General features: G+C 35.6%; 1 protein-coding gene across 5 annotated transcripts in view; it reads left to right on the forward strand.

Annotated features, from left to right (window-relative positions):
• Nucleotides 1–19,348, forward strand: part of LOC149780597 (uncharacterized) — a 51,874-nt gene that overhangs the window by 22,139 nt on the left and 10,387 nt on the right. For all 5 annotated transcript variants that reach the window (XM_089937714.1, XM_089937715.1, XM_089937716.1 and 2 more), the window contains exons 4-8: nt 456–592; nt 4,311–4,462; nt 7,921–8,109; nt 13,454–13,543; nt 15,693–15,785. In XM_089937714.1, coding sequence (XP_089793840.1) covers nt 456–592; nt 4,311–4,462; nt 7,921–8,109; nt 13,454–13,543; nt 15,693–15,785 — 661 coding nt within the window. The remainder of the gene's footprint in view (nt 1–455; nt 593–4,310; nt 4,463–7,920; nt 8,110–13,453; nt 13,544–15,692; nt 15,786–19,348) is intronic.

Raw genomic sequence — 19,348 nt, forward strand, 5'->3', positions numbered from 1 at the left:
TAAAATTCTTCCAGATGGCAGTGAAATTTAAAATTTGACTAAAATTCTTCCAAATGGCATTGAAATTTAAAATTTGACTAAAATTCTTCCAAATGGCATTGAAATTTAAAATTTGACTAAAATTCTTTCATATGGCTGTGAAACTTAAAATTTTACTACATTCTTCAATTTGGCAATGAAAATTGAAATTCGACCAAAATTCTCCCAAAAGGCAATGAAAGTTAAAAGTCGACTATAACTGTTCCCAATGACAGTGAAAGTTTAAAATTTGAACTGTCATATAAAGTGACAGCAATACCATAACGTAATAGTCAACAGATTCATTAATATTATTGGTTGTAATATCAAATGGAACATCAATACATTGCATCCTGTGATTCTCTGCACAGTGTGATAGTCTGTGACCATGTTCTTTCTTACTTTGTAGGTGTTTTAAAACTGACTTTATCTTTCAGCTTTGACCTGATCTTCTCTAACTGGCTCATGATGTATTTGGAAGATGAAGAAGCCCAAGTATTGCTAAAGAAACAGCTGTCATGGTTGAAAGAAGGGGGATATCTATTTGCCCGTGAATCTTGCAATCATCAGTCAGGTCTGCATCAAATTGTTGGATAAATTGCAGTATCTCATTGCTTCTTAAAAGGCATTGGAGATATTGTGTGCTTCTTAAAAGGCATTGGAGATATGTGCTTCTTAAAAGGCATTGGAGATATTGTGTGCTTTTAAAAAGGAATTGTGGTATTACCTGCTTCTTTAAAGACACTGGAGATATTGTGTGCTTCTTAAAAGGCATTGGAGATATTGTGTGCTTCTTAAAAGGCATTGGGGATGTTGTGTGTTTCTTAAAAGGCATTGGGGATATTTGTGCTTCATAAAGGCATTTGGGATATTGTGTGCTTCTTAAAAGTATTGGGGATATTGTGTGCTTCTTAAAAAGCATTGGAGATATTGTGTGCTTCTTAAAAGGTATTGGAGATACTGTGTGCTTTTTAAAAGGAATTGTGGTATTGCCTGCTTCTTTAAAGGCATTGGAGATATTGCGTGCTTCTCAAAAGGCATTGGGGATGTTGTGTTCTTCTTAAAGGCATTTCAGATATTATGTGCTTCTTGATAGGCATTGAGTATTGCCTGCTTCTTTAAAGGAATTGGGGGATGTCGTGTGCTTTTTAAAAGGAATTATGGATATTTTGTGCTTCTTAAAAGTCATTAGGGATATAGTGTGCTTCTAAAAAGGCATTGGGGATATTGTGTGCTTCTTAAAATGTTTTTGGGACATTGTGTGCTTCTAAAGAGGCATTGGGGATATTGTGTGCTTCTTAAAGACATTGGGGCTGTTGTGTGCTTCTTAAAATGCATTTGGGACATTGTGTGCTTCTAAATAGGCATTGGGGATATTGTGTGCTTCTTAAAAGGTATTGGGTATTTCATGATATCCTCCATCTGTCCAGCTATCAGTCTGTCCATGTACCTCTGACGACATCTCATCTTTATGAATGTTGATATGACCATCCTTTTAGGAGGAATAACAATAACAAGATTTTCAAGATGGCTGATGGGGCAGCCATAGTGAATGTTTGAGCAGCACTGTTTTCATTTAAGACCAGCAAGATCATAGGATGAAATTAAATCAGTGCAGCTGCAATGACTCAAAATCACAAACCAACATTATTTTACTGCTTATTCTAAACCACTTCCTCTCCCATCCACAATACTCAACCCAACACCTGGTAGTGACTCAAAGGTCATAATGCAAAAATCCAACATGTATATGGCTTAAGATGCCACATAGCCAGTAATGTGCTGATGTACTGTTAAACCTCAACAACAACAACAACTACTACTACTACTACATCATTATTCTGATTACAGCAGCTCCAGTGCAATGTACTTCTTATGTATAAGATTAGGTCAAATACCCATGAACTAGTTTCAGCTAAAACAAATATTTTTTCAGGACTAAAGAGGACTTTCTTTGCTTAAGTAGTTTTTTCTGTATCTTCTTCAGACATATATACTGTATATACTTACTAATAAGTTGAGTACAGCTGCAAACAGCACAGTCCCAGATCTACAATTGGTTAATGCACTGGCAGGTTTGGGTCTGTGTTGTTTCTTAGGAATAATCAGTAGCACAAACAACACATACCCTGATCTGCCAGTGAATTGTGCAATGGCAGACCATGGTCTCTGTGATTTTCAGTTTGACTTGATATATAAGCAAGCACATATGGTTAATATTGTACTATTACGACTCTGTGGTCTTAAACTAAGTAACAGCAAGGAGCAAAACCAACAAGTTTAGTAATAGTTGACAGACAATTTATTTCTCTTGGACATAAAGTGAAAATCCAAAAGTATAGAATGTTCTGAATGAATTCCAATAATTTTGAATGTCCTGATGTACCAAGATTCTTAAATATCTTGATGTACCAATAGCTTTGAATCTGCTGATGTACCAATAGTCTGGAATATGTTGATGTACCAACAGTCTTGATATATCAGTGATATAATTTAGATTGTCTTTAAATGAATTCACAATAATCCCAAAGTAGTGTTTTTGTCCTAAATGTCAATGAACACTTTGTAATTCCAATGAATAATTCAAATAAATGATTCTTCTCAAATTATATCTGAGCACAACTAAAAATTCTGATCATAGATTCCCAAAGACTGATGTGAAACAGGAATGAAGACTTTGTGGGTAATTTCATATGGAAAATTCTATCAAAGTCATGAACAAGTTTTGATGGTGAATTTAAATTTTATGTAAACATCTTTTTAAAAAAATGACAGAAACCAGGTAGCCCCAAACTCTACACTCAATCGCAGTCAAAGGTCAAGCACACAATATGAATTAAATATACACAGCACTACATCTAAACCATCTTCAGATGCTAACCATCTTCAAATGCTATGTTGAAAAGTAAATACAGGAGATAATTCTGTTGATGTCAGTTGCTGTAAGCATACTGATAATAGATTTAACAATATTAAATGTTTATTGTTCCAGTCCTAAGTGTTACAAGAGTAACTAATTATAAAATAATCTTGTATTGATAGACAAATATGTATATTTGAAACTTTAAAATATTTGGTATTTTTCATGTCATATTGATGAACTGTCACCATTATAAGGTACTGCTATAAAAAGGTGATTGCTGCATTACCATTGTGGACATTCATACTCAAACTGTGGTAGGCATGTCATTGCCTGTGAACATATGGTAGAAATTTATCTAAGTGGACATTGTTTGATGCAAGGCTGGTGTTGGGAAACAGTTCTGAGCAAAGAAAAACTTAGAGCAAAAGAAAGTAGATGCAAGTCACGCATTGGCCTAGCTTGAATGTGAAAGAGCATGTAAAGTTACCCATATGTGTCCGTCCTTACAGCCAGCCAGTACACATCAGTGAAATTTTGTATTTATCTCTGTTTGTCCTGCTTGTTTTGGCTACAGGATCAGACAGCTTTCTGTATGAATGCCTCCTTATAGGGGCCCCATGTGGCCAAGTGGTCTAAGGCACTCACATTACAGATCACTGACATCTTAACTCTGTCTGAGTGGGTTAAAGTCTCAGGGTTGGCCAGCATGGGTATGTGAGAAAGCATGCCATTAGCTTTGCGTAAGATGGTGGTTCTTGCCAAGGTTTTCTGGGTTCTTCCTCCACCAGATATACTGGCTGCCATGTATAGCCTATCATGTACTGAAAAATGTTGCTGAACCCACAACCACAACAGGACTAAAGCCTCTTTTTAAAGGTGACATGCTTATGCAAAAAGTAGATCAGTTTAACTTAAATTTCATTCATCAATAAATTTAGCTCAGAGTGTTGTGTTTAAATCAGTTTTCCATGCAGTTTTAGCAGGAAGGATATTTGCAAATATGTTTGTGGATATGTATTGATGAGGAAAACAGCTTTATAGGATAATTTGGTTCGTGTGATCTATTACAGCATAGATTTTGGGGAAAAATTTGAATTTTACATTAGTTTGTTAGGGAACTCATATATTGCAGAATGGGTGTTCAAGTTCTTTAAACAAGTTTCTAGTTATTACTGCAATTTTTTTCTGAATGGCATAAAAATGACATTGAATATAAATTCTGTTTTAAACACCTTTCAACTAAATTTACAGTGTCCAGATGTAATAATGCATGCACTTTTATAGTCAGATTTATCATAAATTGATGTGGAACTTTCAAAACAATTTTACATTCTTTCAAAATCCTCTGAAAAAAGAGAGAGAATGTGTGCCATTTTTTAATGAACATCAAAATAGTATTACTAAAACTTCAGAATTGTTTGTTTTGCAGGTGACAGAAAAAGGACGAAAAACCCAACCAAATACAGAGATTCTCATCTCTATGATGCATTCTTTGCTGCCACAACTGTGCCTTCTGCCAAGGAAAATGAATGTTGTGGATTTGACCTTGTCCTCAAGAGACCATCACAGACATATGTGAAGGTTAATTTACACAAATATTATATAGCTATTCCAGTGCATATACACAGTAAGAATACAAACATTGACCAGTAGTATATGTCAGCATCCATAGGTTTCTGATATCAGAATACAGACCTGGTTTGGTTGGGTTTCTGATACCAGAATATAGATCTGGTTTGGTTGGGTTTCTGATACCAGAATATAGATCTGGTTTGGTTGGGATTCTGATACCAGAATATAGATCTGGTTTGGTTGGGTTTCTGATACCAGAATATAGACCTGGTTTGGTTGGGATTCTGATACCAGAATATAGATCTGGTTTGGTTGGGATTCTGATACCAGAATATAGACCTGGTTTGGTTGGGATTCTGATATCAGAATATAGACCTGGTTTGGTTGGGATTCTGATACCAGAATATAGATCTGGTTTGGTTGGGATTCTGATACCAGAATATAGACCTGGTTTGGTTGGGATTCTGATATCAGAATATAGACCTGGTTTGGTTGGGATTCTGATATCAGAATATAGACCTGGTTTGGTTGGGATTCTGATACCAGAATATAGATCTGGTTTGGTTGGGTTTTCTGATATTAGAATATAGGACTGGCTTGCTTGGGTTTCTGATATTGTAATATAGGCCTGGTTTGCTTGGGTTTCTGATATCAGAATATAGATCTGGTATGGTTGTGTTTCTGATAACAAAATATAGACCTGGATTGATTATTTTTCTGATGTCAGAATATAGACCTGGTTTGGTTGGGTTTCTGATGTCATATTATAGACCTTGTTTGGTTGGGTTTCTGATAGTTGGATATATACCTGGTTTGGTTAGGTTTCTGATATCAGAATATAGACCTGGTTTGGTTTGGTTTTTGATATTTGAATATAGACCTGGTTTGTTAGGTTTCTGATATTAGAACATGGACCGAGTTTGGTTAGGCTTCTTATATCAGAATATAGACCTGGTTTGGTTGGGGTTCTGATATTTGAATATAGACCTGGTTTGATTATGTTTTGGATATCAGAATATTGACCTGGTTTGGTTTGGTTTGCTGTTTTGAATGGCACTTTGAACACATTATTGGCTAAATCATGCTGAGGAAATGAGACCTAAGTGCCATTCTGAAGAACACACCACGGCAGCTTAACTAGACTGGACTGAACGGGTATCAAACCCATAACCCTATGATTATGAGTCCAGCACTCTGGCAGCTGATCTACCATGGCTGTCACATATAGACCAGGCTTGGAAATCACTAAACTTATGACCTGTCTGTTTTGTGTTAGCCAATTGAAAACAGCTTTACTTTATCTTTCCAGGTTTGATTGGAGGAGAGCGAAAACTCATTCTAAAACTCAAACTCAGGGTGTTATGATCTCCAAGCCCCAGTTTTGCTAAACATTTCAAAATTTCTTACTCAAATTGAAAGTTTTAAATATCTATCTGATTGCTTGGTTGGTAAGAATGAATTTTTTCACAGAATGTTTAGCAGGTATCCGTGATTGGAATACTTTCATAAAATCATTAATTTTTCTTAAAGTAGTCTGGCCTTACCTGCAGGAAATTGAGTATTTCCTCATATTTAAGGTATTCCTCAACTCTTTTGTTTTCACAAACAAAATGTTTTCCATGTCTTAAATTTTAAATTTAAAAAGTAATTTTGCATCTTTTTCACTATATCTACCTCTGGCAAAATTATTGATATTGTCAAAAGTATCACAAGCAAGATAATGTAATATCTCAATAAGGGCAGACATTTTGAAAACTTTAGAGAACTGGTTTTCCAAAAGTTGTTTTGCTTTAAATACTGTCATTTAGTGGTGTAACAAATTATTTAGATTAGGCTTGCATTACTTCCTCCACAGTGCAAGCCAGATGATTGATTTTTAAAGCTACACCCTATGATGTACATAACTAGATAAATTTTCAGGCCGGATCCAGTCGATGGATGGTAGGTTGCACATGCGTAATATAGATCTTATACCTTGAACAGTGTAGCCATCCTATGGAGTCCTGTTCTGTTTTCTTTTGTTACCTTCCCCAGGTCCCATGTGGCCAAAAATAAGGCATTATAACATACATTTTATGTCTTTGGTTATTTAAGAACTGCTTCAAAAGAAAAATTAAATAAAAATAATTAATAAAGAAAGGGCTGAAATGTTGGGTTTTCTTTACCTTGTAATCTTGCTCAGTCTCTGAGGTGATATGGGTGGAGGTGGAGGAGGACTCCAGGCATTGCCAGAATAATGAAAACTTATGTCCACCTACATCCCCATTGGGAAATCACTGAATTTGAAAGGCACATCATAAACAATAAAAGAACTATTGCATTTATAAAGATCTCTGGAACTTTTAGTTTATTATCCATGATAACATGGTTTAGTGACTCTCAGAGACCTTTAATTTGATGTGTGTGATGACGTATCTAAGGGCCGTCTTATTGGGCGGATGATTCTGATTACCACCAAGGGTGCTGAACCCAGGCAGTGTTGGTGGGTGGCCCCATTTCACAGTTTGCTGGGGCTTTTTCTGGACGAGGGTTGCCAAAGATGAAGCTTGCCCAGAGTGCCATTTCATACATTGCAAGATTGCATTGGACCTGGTCTTCTGTAACCCCTGCACTTAGGCCTTGGTGCCAGTCATGAATAGCATGTTATATGTATGATAAGTACTAAGTAATTTAAGAAATATAAAAGTAAGAAATATATCAAAATGAAAAGGAAGAGCATAACCAACAGAGACAAATGAGCACTCTGTGGATTTTTTTACCTTGCCACTGGGGTCAGTGGGAGCCCCAGGAGTTGAATAGAAAGTTGAAAACCTTACTACAAATCTACACACCTTAGTTAAGTCACCTGATAAGTTTGAATATTGTATTTTAAAGAGTGACAACTTTCATGAGCTTGCAAGAAACATGAGATATGGTTGTATAAATCTCCTTATTTATTGATGGACACAAAGAGGAAATGATTACACCCCTTTTTTTCCTAGGAGTATTAATAATAAAATATATGCATTTTTAGTATGTGTCCTACGTCTGAATTTACACTGCTCCAGTGGCCTAGTGGTTAGAGCGTCCACCTTGGATGCGGGAGGTGGTGGGTTCAATCCCTGGCCGAGTCATGCCAAAGACTTACAAAAATGGTACTGACAGCTGCCTCGCTTGGCACTCAGCATTAAGATGTTAGTGTTAGGACTGGTTGGCCTGGTGTCAGGATAATGTGACTGGGTGGGACATCATGTTACATGTCTGTGGCATGATGCCCCAGTGCTAGACATCACTATAAAATGCCACATTACAGACATCGTTGCGATATGACTGAAATTATTTTAAAGCTACGTTAAATATCCAAATCACACACACACACAGTCTGTTTTGCAATTATGGGACAGAACATTTTTTATGTTCATGCAGTATCCTTAGAATATTGTATAACTGGAATCTTACCATTGATCAGTGCGTTCTCTTTGTTGCAGCTAAAACACAACCGAAACCAGGTCATATGGCTGCTTCAGAAAAATCTTAGAACAAATGCAGATAACCATGGTTACAAAACTGTCCAAGAATTCTTGGATAATCATCAGTATTCTGAAAAAGGAATTCTTCGATATGAAAAGATCTATGGTCCAACATTTGTGAGCACTGGTGGACAAGACACAACAAAGGTACCTCATAAACTGAAACACTACACCTGTATAATCAAGACTTTTTTTCTGAGTAGAACGATTTTACACCAGTTTATTCATAAATGAAGTGTTTTATTGAAATTATGTCAGTCTCATATCTGATATGCCTTTCCTTGCTCTTTCTTCTCCAAGTCATACATTTATCTTATCATCAGTCTTGCTGACCAATCTGAATGCCTTCTCACTCACTCTGCCAGTTGGAAACTTACTGAGAAAAAAATGAGTCACTTTCTTTCACTGTTTAACAACCACTGACTCACTTGCACTGTCTTTCAGTCACTTATCTGTTTGCCCTCAAAATTTTTCTTTTACATCCTTGTATGAAATGAAGGGCAGTAGAATGATTATAGTATTGATTCTATGTGATAAAGGCAAGTAGATTGACCCTGTGTGATAAATGTCAAGTAGATTGACCCTGTGTGACAAAGCTAGATAGATTATCCCTGTGTGATAAAAGCCAAATAGATTGACAGTGTGATAAAGCCAAATAGATAGGCTGTGTGTGATAAGGCCAGATAGATTGACCCTGTGTGATAAAGTCAAATAGATTGACCCAGTGTGATAAAGTTAGATGGATTGACCCTGTGTGATAAAAGCCAAATAGACTGACACTGTGATAAAGTCAAATCAATTGACCATGTGTGATAAAGCCAAATAGATTTCATTACCATTTATGCATTGTATTATACATAAGTAATTCATTGTCATATTTTACTAGCTGCATACATACAAAAAAATATTTATAGAAAACGGACTTGAAGAAGTGTACATCCAGTGGTGAAGTCCCACTATAACACAATAGTCAGTGCCCAAAGAATGCCATTGTGTTACATAATGTATTGTTTATTATGGAGGCAATTTCAGTTTACTGAAGAAAAAATTGCAAGTCTGTCCTCTTGGTAGTAAAGATAAGAACGGGGAGCGAGTAGTGCAAAACCATGAGCTTCATTGTTGCAGTTACCAAAGAAATTGATGTACATTAAATGAAAAATATCAGAAATGTAATTAAGAATTATTTGTTATTGCAGAGATCCATGCATTGGTACATACATAAATATATAAGTAAATTGAATATCGTTAATACTAAGAGCTTGTGTACATGATCTCATTGTATCCATAAAAGTGCTTCAATCCAAAATGTGTACAAAGAAGCATAATTTCTAGAACTTGTCTGCTATATTCCATTCAGATCTAAATACTTAATTCTTGGTAATACACTTACAAAACAAAACACTGTATTGTCAAGAACATTCATGTATTTTGGACATGAGCAAAGGTACTGTTTTTGACAGATAATAAATTGCCCAAATTGGACAATCTGATAAGAAACTTGAATTTTGGCTTGAAAAATAATTTATTTCATATATGGGTATTGACTTTGCCATGTACTTGAGATTAACAATGCAACAGGTGTGAAACTGCCTCATTCAAGTTTGGGATGACTTTGCACTAATGCAGTGCAAAAACAGGGAGTATCATGTTCAATTATAACATCAGGTTCATCCACTTCTTCAAGGCTGCTACAGTGCATGTAGCATTTGCATTGTAATGACAAGTGACCAGTGTATCACTGAGTGATTTGATGCAGATATCTGCATTTCTGACTTCAACTGAGGAAAAAAAAAAGGAGTGAGTCAAATTTTTAAGCATGTGGGTGCAGCTATATAATGACTTCAAAACTTATATGAAAGACATAAATTATTTATATTTGTGGAATCAAATTTAGGACATATTATGAAGGAGATGGGAGCTACATGTACTGGTATGTGGCAATGACCAAAATTGTTTATTTGGGTGCTAAAAAAATTTCAGTAATGACACTGTTTGCTGCATGGGTGTGAAATTAGGTTTAAAAACTTTCTTCAATAACCACTTTTTTTGGTATTTGTTGTTTATACCGGTCGACGGAGCAAGTACCTGTTGGCATTTGTTTAACCATAGACTAAGCAATGATTGTACACAAACATAAAGAAGACAAAATGGCTTTATTATTGATGTCTGAAAAATAATTAGATTAACATTTATCAGGTTTTGAAAAATTAATGCCTTTAAAAATTAAAAGCTAAGATCAAATGGAAGTGATTTGAATATTGACACAATTGAATTGAACATTCACAAATAGGAATTTGTTGGGTATTTATTCATATAAAGAAAGAAGCATTATATAGACATATTTTTTTAAAAGAATACAATGACATCTTTATATTAAATTATTAAATCAAACTGATATTTCTTTTGGCACTTAAACTTTACATTGCTTCAAGAAATACATGAAATTATTGTACAATTTTGTGTGCCACTTTACGATTGTGTTATATCCAAATTGATGTTGTAATGAAGAGTAGTCGAGTTGGGTTTTGTTGTTATTACTGTTGATTATGGCATATTTTAACATTTTGGAGTTGATAATCTTACATATCTATGATCTTTGAAAATCAGCCTTCAGTCTTGAGCTTCAAAGCCATGATGTATAGCTTAATTTGATAATATTCTTGTTAAATTGTTGATATATTTTTTTCTTCTTATGAAGATGTTTCTCTTTAAACACATAAACATATATTAAACCTGAATTCTTTTTCTGGTTATAAATTTAGATCTGTTTATTTGAATGGCTCACTTTATTGCTTGGTAAATTATGAAATGTAGTTGAATAGCTTATTGTATTTCTTGGTAAATGAAATGTAGTTGAATAGCTTATTGTATTGCTTGGTAAATGATGAAATGTAGTTGAATAGCTTATTGTATTGCTTGGTAAATGAAATGTAGTTGAATAGCTTATTGTATTGCTTGGTAAATGATGAAATGTAGTTGAATAGCTTATTGTATTGCTTGGTAAATGAAATGTAGTTGAATAGCTTATTGTATTGCTTGGTAAATGATGAAATGTAGTTGAATAGCTTATTGTATTGCTTGGTAAATGAGGAGATGTAGTTATCCCTTATTTGATGGCAGTGGTAATGGCCATGGCAGTAGTGACAGTGTTGTGAGCAATGTCAAAATCATCTGTTAAATTTTTTGAAATTCATATATCTTCAACATCAGTTGCTGTATTCAGTGTTTTAATATGTGTCTCAGTTTTGTACTATCTTGTATTCAAACAGACATTTGTCTTTCTGTGTGTCATGGCTGCCAAGCAAGGGATTGTGGGTTCAAAACTCACATCAGTATCCCAATTTTTTAAAATACTTTTTATATTTTTATGTTCAAACTTTTCTTTTTAACAAACTAATCCCAATTATTTTTTTTTAACTTTATTATATTTATCTTGAAACTTTCTTTTATTATTCTCGTCCTAGTGGTATCAAGGGGAGGTAATAGGCAAGAGTTACTGTTCTTTGTTTATTTTACAGTAGACAGGATAAGACGTTTTTTGTCTTTAGATAGGCAATAGGTAGTTATGTTCTTTAATAACTGTCTGACCTTTGTAACCATTGGTAAAACACAGTTTATGTCTGAGTGTATCGAAGTTTGCACCCTTGTGTTCTAGGATTCCTGTCTTGGCAGGTGTAAGCATTGGTTGGTACAACACATTTCTGTGTGTCCAAAGTACACTGATGTTCTTGGAGTCCTATCTGACCTCTGTAAGCAACACTGTTTACATGTAAGGCACCACATTGTATGGATTGCTTGTTTTTATTATGTATTGCTCAGGGAAACACTATTTGAAACTTTAGAAATAAGCAGATGTTTTTTTTATTGTGAGAATGTGCCCATACAAGTCATAACATTTAGACCTAAAATCAGTTAGCCTTGACAGAAAAACAAAATATATCAACATTTGAGTTTGTTTTAAATTTGTTCAACTGTATATTGAAATTAGATTCCTTTTCAATCGGCTTGTCTGCTGTTGCTAAGTCAAAGGGACATAGAAATGGTTTTGTATACACCTGACTTTCCATCTGTCCTGTCATGTTTCTGTCCATCTGTCCACCTGCTGTAGAATGAAGTATCTACATTTATAATAATTATTAGATTTGAATCATATTTGTCTTCATCTCAACAAGCACAATAATGGATCCAATGATGAGCACATTTGGCTTATATTCATAAGAGTTGAGGCCCTTGATTAACTTCAAATTAGAAACCCAATGGCTTGTGACTAATAGTATTAATGATGATTTTTTTTGGCTTGTTTTGATAGGAGTTAATGCCCTCATCAGCTTTGAACGAGGAACCCAATAACTTGTAAACACTTTAGCTTTCAGACATTTTGTTTGATTTCAGTCAGATTCGCTGGGACTTTCGATGATGACTAGATCTTTTATCATATATTGAAGAATTATGGCCCTTATCAATGTAGAATTTGCATCCAACTGTTGTGGATACTTTAGCATTCATATTGCTTCTTTGATTCCAACCAGACTGGTTGTTAAAGTTTCATCACAACAAGCTCTCAGATGAGTTTGATGATGAGTAGATTTTTTCTTACAGAGTTATGGCCCTTTATCATCTTGGAATGAGCATCCCCATGGCTAGAAAACACTAGGATTTACTCTTTTTGTTTGATCTCAATCAAATTTTGCAGATAAAATTTGAAGATGACCAGCTATTGACCTTGATTTACTCAATACTAAGTTATAGCCAGTGAAAGACTTAAAAATAGACATTTCACTGGGATGTAAACACTGTCATTTACATGTGCTATTGGAAACCACATTGGCTATGTAGCTTTATCTTAGTAAGGTCTTGGATGACCTGTATGATGACTAGGTTTTAAGAGTACTTGTATTTTCCTGAGTTATGGCCCTTGAATGACATAGGTATCACACTTGCTTCTGATCACTAGCATTTATGTTTTCTGTTTGATTTCAATCACACATTTGTTAAAAGAATTATTTCAAAATCTCCAATGAATTTGATGATTAGAGATTTTGACTGTATTCTACATTGTAGAGTTATAGCCCTTGACCAACTGAGAAGACCCATGCATCACAACATATTCTGAATAAACACATCTGTATCATTTGTTTGATTCAAACCAGTTTTCATGAAAAGCATTATCTTGACAAAGGCTCAAATGAGAGCTTGAAGAGCTGCAGTTTGGGCTCTTGTTTGGTTTAAAATATTTTAATGACATGTGCAACTAGCATTCATATTTTTGGTCTTAAGTGATATTATCTGTGAAGCTTCATATTTAGTATGACCTTAGTTGATGTCAGTTTCAAGAAAGGTTTTGACCATTTTTCATTTGAATTATTTGCCTTTGATTGACTCAGACTTACACTCAGCTCCTCATCCTCCAGTCTTTACAGGGAGGAAAATGGGGATAATTGTCATGTTAGTGGCAGTTTCTTGTATTTCATGTTACTTTTTATAATTTCAGGAATTTGTATCAAGGTTAGATCTGAAGAAAGACCAGGTTGTACTTGATGTGGGCTGTGGAATTGGTGGTAGTGCTTTTTATATGGCCAAGGTTTGTCGCAATTTACTGAGAATTACAAGTCACTATCTTCAAAGCTTTCAGACTGGGAACACAATGAAATATCTGTTAGGTCAAAGTTACAAGGCACTACAAATTAAAATAATTAGCAATACAAATGTGGGCAGTAAAGATAAAAGGGTTATATATCTAATTTGTTAATTTTGATTAATGTGATATTTTTTGTTGATTTGCAGATCAGTCTGTTTATTATAGATTTGACACAAACATATTGCTTGTCTACTTTTTCCATCCATGCCAGCTACTTTTGATGTATCATTATTAGTCAGTGTGAGGCAGTAGCTTCTGTATTTCTAAGGGGCCCCAAGTAATCAAGTGGTCTAAAGTGCTCACCACTGTGGATCATTGCCATTTCACCTGTCTGCATGGGTTCAAGTCTCAGGTTCAGCCAGTGTGGGTGAGAAAGCTTGCCAGTAGCTTCTTGTGGGTCGGTGGTTCTTTCTGGGGTTTTCTGGGGTTCTTTCTCTACCATTAATATTGGCCACCATGTATAGTCTGTCTTGTGCAGAAAATTGGTGTTAAACCCTACAACAACAACAAAAATGTTACTTTTTATGAATCATTACTAGGCTAGGTGGTCTAAGGCACTTGGCTTTACAAATCAATACAATGTTTAAACCATCTTAATCGTTTTGCCAACATTACGCAACATAACAGCTGCAGATACTCTAAATTCAGATGAGCTTGCACAATGAGACATAACCCTCCCCTCCTCTCTCCCTCATTCACTAACAACAAAAATCCTGGAGTACTTTTTTTAAAACTGTATTAAGATTCTTGAGCTGAGAGCAGAATGACACAGAATATGTTCATTTACTTTGTACGTTTGTACCGTTAGGTTGTTGAGTAGCAAGTGTTCCGTAGAAATTTTTCAGGTACGATCCCTTTATTTTTCGTACAGTCAGTACCACTAAATGATAATTATTTATTTTACATATAAATTTTCAGGCACTGAAATTAATTAAAAAAATGCGTGTACACAAAATAGCATGAAGTACGGTAGATTGGATTGTGCAGTGTAAATATTTTATAGATTGGATTTTGCAGTGTGGATATTTTTGTAGTTTGAATTTGGCAGTGTGAATATTTTGTATTGCATGTTAAATTACTGTCAGTCATGCACCACATTAATTAAAATAAAACCCTGATTGAAATTTATTGAGTTGATGCAGTGGAACATTTAATAAGATTTTAAAATTTAGGTTACCATTGATGCTTACTTATAAGGCAGGTCCAACTGCAAATGCCATACACCCTTGTCTCCCATTGCATAATGTGCTGACAGATCAGGGTCTATATTGTTTATTCTACTGATTACTCTTAACAAGCTGCATAGACCCTTATCACCCATTGCATAATGTGCTCACAGATCAGGGTCTATATTGTTTATTCTACTGATTACTCTTAACAAGCTGCATAGACCCTTATCACCCATTGCATAATGTGCTGACAGATCAGGGCCTATGTTGTTTATTCTACTGATTACTCTTAACAAGCTGCATAGACCCTTATCACCCATTGCATAATGTGCTGACAGATCAGGGTCTGTGTTGTTTATTCTACTGATTACTCTTAACAAGCTGCATAGACCCTTATCTCCCATTGCATAATGTGCTGACAGATCAGGGTCTATGTTTTTTATTCTACTGATTACTCTTAACAAGCTGCATAGACCCTTATCACCCATTACATAATGTGCTGACAGATCAGGGCCTATGTTGTTTATTCTACTGATTACTCTTAACAAGCTGCATAGACCCTTATCTCCCATTGCATAATGTGCTGACAGATCAGGGTCTATGTTTTTTATTCTACTGATTACTCCTAATAAACTGCATAGACCTAGATCTGCCAGCACATTATATGATGGCAGACCTGGGTCTATGCATTTTGCAGTTGGATCCAACTTATATTTAAGTATACATGGTAGATTGGACTATGCATTAAATAAAGAATCAGGAAACCAAGACAAACTACAGATTGCAACTACATTAGGTATGTTATGCAAATATTTAAGATTTCACTTAGACTGGGCAGAGCCTGCAAGTATTCAGGATTTGAATTTGACTGTTTCCATGATAACGCAGTAAAGAAACATACTTGGTACGTATATGTTTTTCAGGAGTTTGGAGTAAAAGTTGTGGGAGTAGACCTGTCTACAAATATGGTGAATATTGGTCTGAAGAGAGCCAAGGACATCGCGGTATCGGAGGAGGTAGGCACAAAAGTTAACCGCTATCAAATATGAAGAGCAGATCTTGATTTTCAGGGTTGGACATTTTTAAAAATGGTCAGCATTCCAAGATTTGACATAGCATGAATTTTAACTAACATCTTCATATTCTTCTCACATTCTTGATCAATTTCGGGTATATGATTGAAAGGTTTTCCTGTCTAGCGAAGTTTTCAATTTCTACCGGCCTAGCAGATATGGATATTTTTACCACTGGTGTTGTGTGGCTCTTTTGTTCTTAAAATCCTTTAAGAAAAAAAAACACACAGAAAATATACAAATTAGCCATGTGATAAATTTTGCTAAAAACCTTTACCCAGATTGCATTGCTGGCAGAAGAGGCTGTTATCTTAAATTGTTTTCATGTTTACAGCAGTTAACAAGGCATAAATGGGCAAGAATACAGTATATGCTTGCATATGTCAAGTGCAATGCAAACTGCACAGATGCAGAGATCTAGATCATCCATTGTATAATGCATCAGCAGATCTGGGTTTATGTAGTTTGTTACGAATAATCAGTGCAACAAACCACATTATCTGATGGCATATTATTGGACTCATATGTGTGTATGTGTGTGTGATTTGCATTTTTAGCATATCTTTAAAAATTTTCCAATCATATTGCTATGATGTCTACAGTGTGGCAGTTTATAGTGATGTCTATTACTTGGACATCATGCCACAGACATGTAGCATCATGTCCCACCCACTCACATTATTCTGACACCAGGTTGACCAATTCTGATGTAAACCTTTAAATGCTGAGCACCAAGCAAGGCAGCTGCTAGTATGATTTTTGTAAGTCTTTGGTGTGACTTGGTGGGTGGGGGTGGACTCAGCATATAAGCAAGTATATATGGTGACATTAAGAGCACCTAAATTGGCACATTTTTGCAACAATAAAAAAGTGAGGACTAAATTGGCTGGGAAATATTTTATTGAAGATCTCTTAGTTTCTAAGTTTCATGTCGTTCTACGCTTTTAAATGCCATCGGTGACTGGACCTACGTCATTATGCAACATAAATTGTTTTTAATGTTCAAACATAAGAGAACTCAAGTTAATTGAAGCAAGTAATTTGTCCATCTTCCAACTGAAAAATTACATACTTTTTATCATCAGTCCAGTATAGAATCTACATTTTATTAGTTCCTTGCTCTTTTGTTTTGTTTGTTTTGATAAGTGCAGAATATAATCTATTGATGAGTTATAATTTCTCCATCAAAATACATTACTTGATTACTTGAACATAAGGATGAAAGAGTCCACTACCTTCTTATTCCAGCTATAACTAAAAGAAAATAATTGTCTTTCCATGTATGTATCATATAGAAAAAGACAAAAACCTCTTGCCAATTACTTCCCCGTTGCCCCCACTAAGTTACCACTGATATTCTGGTTGTTTACTAGTTTATACTGTCACTTGTAGATTGAAACATGACCTTTTGACCTTTTGAATCTGGTGAATATTTAACCATTTCAAGCCATCCTTTTATTTTTGTAACTCTATCAATATACCTTACTTGTAAATAACATTTTAATGTTGGTGAAATTGTTAACTATTTTGCCTGTCGTCGTTGACTTGTTGGCTGGCCCTTTAGTCATGCATGTTGAATTCATTCTTTTGTGTATTCTGAAATAGAGCTGTAGACACTAGTTTATTATATCTTTCTTTGATAGGTGTTTTCTGATGTGGGTTTAATTTTTTATATTTATTTGGTATGCAGTAGTCTTCTCACTTTGTCTTTTCAGAGTAGATTGTCTAATATACAAGAAGTGTAAGTTGACAGATCATTTAGTAAATTCAGGGAAGTTTTTACACCTTTTTGCCTGCCCACTGGACATAAGCCACCTATCCTTCCACAGCCCATGCAGGCCTTTGTGCCATTGAGATGACTTGGTCCTTAAATCCAATGCTATAAGTCATATGCCAGCTGACTCAGGTGCAGGTCTGGCAAGCAGGAGTTTCTTGTATCAGAAGTCAACCACATGCAGTCAACAGTGCTGTCAGCCACAGTGGTTTCACCCTTCTAGTCAGTCAGTGTGATCCACTAAATACATCTCATTCACATGTTACAGTGGACCAGCCACACATTTTGTGCTGACCAGTCATTTAGACAGCCAGGCCAAACTAGCATTCACCAGCTGGAACCCAGTTTGTTCAGGATATGGTGAAGTTGCTAGGATACCCTTTGGGTAGATGCCACACCATACATGATAATGATGCATCATCATCCCTGCTGAATGGCATACTCTGCCCATATTTGCAAGGTGTGCAGGAGGAAGATGGCCCCTTTATAAAAAAATGGTGACCCAGATTTGCCTGCACACTCCATTTTCAATATAGAATGAACATAGTCAAATTTTTAGGTGGCATTACAGGAAATATACATAGGATTTTGACCCCTTTCAACATATTCCTTCAGCAGTTAATATGGCATGCAGAGTTAAACCTCGGTAGATGAGGAGGAGGAATTTCCATCATTCTGATATCTGTCCCAATTGGCCAAGATTGGTGAAATTATCAGTCATCTCTTGGATAAGATTTTAGACCCCAGGAATTTGAAGGCCCTGTTTTGGTGAGTAACTTGCCAGCCACATTCTCAAACCACTGGTACAAGTGACACACTTGCTCATACCATTAAAATTTAGCTAGTTTTGATACAGACAAAATTGACTTTACACAGTATTTACGCTGGTGAGGAACATTGTATCAACTTGCTTGCATTTGGACTTAGTGTCTTTTTGCATTCAGTCATTTAGCTAAGATGGCAGGGAGCAAGCACGCTTGGAAATCAGTGTGTCAGATAGTCAGAGTAATCAGTAGAGTGGTACACACCCTAACTACATCTGCAATTTAAATTTGACATGCATTTCTTCCTCTTCTTATCTTAACTTACCTGATCACATGACTATTAATCCCCTCCACTCATCATAGTGACATCCTGTTTCTGGCAGTTTAGATCACCAGATTATGACAGATGTCACTCTCTGCTTAAGACTCAGATTGGGTGGCACACTTGCTGCCTTGATTCTCAACGTTTAGTAGCAAGTGATCAGTACAACCCTTGGATTTTATGAAGTTTCTCTGTTGGTGTGCCCAGTACCATATATGCATACAAAACTAACACATCCCAGGAAGTTCAATTTTCTGACCAATTCATTGTTACGGAAAGGCCAGCTTCTTCTCTGTATCTGTCTTTAATAAAATGTGCACCTTGTGGGACTGGCTAATGTTAGACCTATTTGTGATAGGATGGAACAATAAAACTCTCCACCTGTGTCTACTTATTCTTAGACACAGAGGTCTGGGCTATCAGTGCCCTGTCAGTCAGCTGGGAGGGGAAGTGGGTTTGTGTCTTTCACCTGTTGGCTGTGATCCATAAGCTAATTTAGAAGAGATGGTGACAGATGCTCAGAAAATAGTTTTTATTGCTCTTCTCAGATGGGACAGATCCTGAATTATCGATATGTTTGGTCTTATAATAGATGTCTCCAAGAGACTATGGTGACTTCCTTGCTGTTAAAGCAGTTGAGATCATT

This window comes from Sinohyriopsis cumingii, chromosome 16, assembly GCF_028554795.1.
Source record: "Sinohyriopsis cumingii isolate HCF-2022 chromosome 16, ASM2855479v2, whole genome shotgun sequence".
NCBI classification, from domain to species: Eukaryota; Metazoa; Mollusca; class Bivalvia; order Unionida; family Unionidae; genus Sinohyriopsis; species Sinohyriopsis cumingii.